At 31.3% G+C, this 2294-nt stretch overlaps 1 protein-coding gene across 1 annotated transcript in view; it reads left to right on the plus strand.

The window, feature by feature from the left end:
- NHLRC2 (NHL repeat containing 2) overlaps nucleotides 1–2294 on the plus strand; it is a gene marked incomplete at its 5' end in the record, with an annotated part of 60951 nt that overhangs the window by 2033 nt on the left and 56624 nt on the right. The window contains one exon of the mRNA XM_008571031.1: nucleotides 1674–1826. Within this exon, the coding sequence (XP_008569253.1) occupies nucleotides 1674–1826 (153 nt within the window). The remainder of the gene's footprint in view (nucleotides 1–1673; nucleotides 1827–2294) is intronic.

Below are 2294 nucleotides of genomic sequence, written 5' to 3' on the forward strand. Positions count from 1 at the left end.
TTTTCCATATACTAGCTGTGTAATATTGAGCAAGTTACTTGACTTCTGCAAGCCTTTTCTCACTTGTAAAGTGTATTTTTACCTTTCAGGGTTATGTGTATTTGAGGTAATATATGAAAAGTTCTTTATTCACAGGAGAACTTACTAAATGTTGGCATCTTTTTATTGTATTCAACAAAAAGATAATTTTTGTTACTATATATTATTATTAAGCCTGGTAAGTACCTAGCACCATAACTGAAATGAAATAATTCTTTCCCTAAACCCCCAATCTAAGTCACCCATAACTATTTATAGAAAAGTTATGGAAGACGGATTCATAAATATTTTGCAAGTAGGATATGAAATATACATTAATTAGCATGAAGTTATGTATATTTGCTTGATCTGGTATACAATTACACTTTATCAAAATGGATAATCAAGAGGTCGCTTTACCCTGAAGCCTCACTAATTTGGACTAATTGGAAGGAATACTAGTTGGATCTGCAGATTTTTTTTCTAGAATTTTGTTATAATTGAATAACTCCAGTTACTGTTTTTGGTCATTAGCTGTCACTATATACTCATCCCACCCAAATTTGGCTTTCAGTTGCTATAAAATATATACAAATACCTGATTCAAGATATAATTAATAGTTTTAATAGCTCTATTCATTTACTTATAAGCAATAAACTTATCTTTGTTTTCTTAAATTGGTTAAATAGGAATACTGTACTTTTAATATTAGTTTAAAAAAATATTTCTTCATACTACAAAGTTAAAGTTAAATCATAGTCAAATAATTATACTGATTTACAAAAGTACAGATTGAGATTTTGTTGTTCTTTTCTTTGGAGGGACGGGAACATGTTCTTCATCAATATTAATGTTGCATCTGTGGAATCTCTAACAGTGTATTATGCTTAACTTTGCACTTAAAATATTTATTTTGTAGTTGGGGTATCATCGAAATCCAGAACATTTCAGATTCTGTTTTATGATATTGGCTCAGTCATTTGATATGTTTATTCTTACATACATTTTGTTCCTTTCTTGATATTTGTCATGTCTTACTATTCTTAAGCTTGACCTTCATTCTCAATAGATCATTTGATACCTAATTGTGTGTGCAGTTAGGGCCTCTTAATATTTGATATTTCTTCTTTTTTTGCCTAAGTGTATTGATCTTACTCCCTTTTACACACATGCTATCACACTAATTCTGAAAGAATTTAGTAGCTTTTTCTTGCTATATTTGCAGACTGCCTCATAGTAGCAGCTTTCCCACTCTACTCTTCCTACTTCTCCTGCCCCTGTCTATCTCCCCTGCTTTTCTTCTTTCTCCCCTCCTCAGGCCTTTAATCTCTAAGCTTCTTGGTCTTTTCCTTCAAATCACAAATACATATCTTGTTACAATCATGACGATACAGCATTTTTTTTTCTCTTATTTGTAGACAGAAAAAGGTGGTTCTTAATAAACAAAATAAATTCAACTGCCACAGCTTTTAAATAGTGCTATCAACTTTTAAGTTGTTTGCCTATCTTCACTGATCTTAGAAAAAAACAAAGGTTCACATTTTATTCTTTTTTTTTTAACAGAGGTTCACACTTTAATGGAAAGTTTTAGATAAATCATCTTTCTCTTTGTCTTTTCCTTTAATTATTGTAATTTATTTTGTGCAAATTTCAGGATTAGAATGGCTGAACACAGAAGAGCCTCTTTCTGTCTACAAGGATCTATGTGGAAAAGTGGTCATCCTTGATTTCTTCACCTACTGCTGCATAAACTGTATTCACCTATTGCCTGATCTCCACGCATTAGAACACACATACTCTGATAAAGGTATCTGCTTTTTAACTAGTTTCTAATAGACTGTCCTGGCATAGGCACTGGAGAGTAGCTGACTCCGTTGTATATAGGAAAATGAACATTTGGCAAGACTTGAGTGGTTCTAAAAGTAAACTCTAATAACTGAATTAAGGACTCCATGTGCCTTTTCATGAAGAGTTAAGCTTAGTTGTAATGATTTGCTTGTCTAAAGAACCAGCATTTAGTATATAGTTTTTCTCTGAAGTTAAGGGCATAATTTACTTTTTTCTTGATCAAGTATTTAGAGAGATCTTTTTACATGTCTAGACTTACCAAAATTTATTCTTGAAAAAAATGAAACACATGACCCTAATTTTATACTCTTCTCACTGTGATATAAAATTTTAAAAGTTCTTCCTAGGAAATATGATTAGTCTTCCGTTAACATCGAATGACGTGAGCTATAGAGGAATGCAAAATATAACAGAATTTTTCTTTGAC

The sequence above is a fragment of the Galeopterus variegatus genome, unplaced genomic scaffold, assembly GCF_000696425.1.
Source record: "Galeopterus variegatus unplaced genomic scaffold, G_variegatus-3.0.2 Scaffold654, whole genome shotgun sequence".
NCBI lineage: Eukaryota > Metazoa > Chordata > Mammalia > Dermoptera > Cynocephalidae > Galeopterus > Galeopterus variegatus.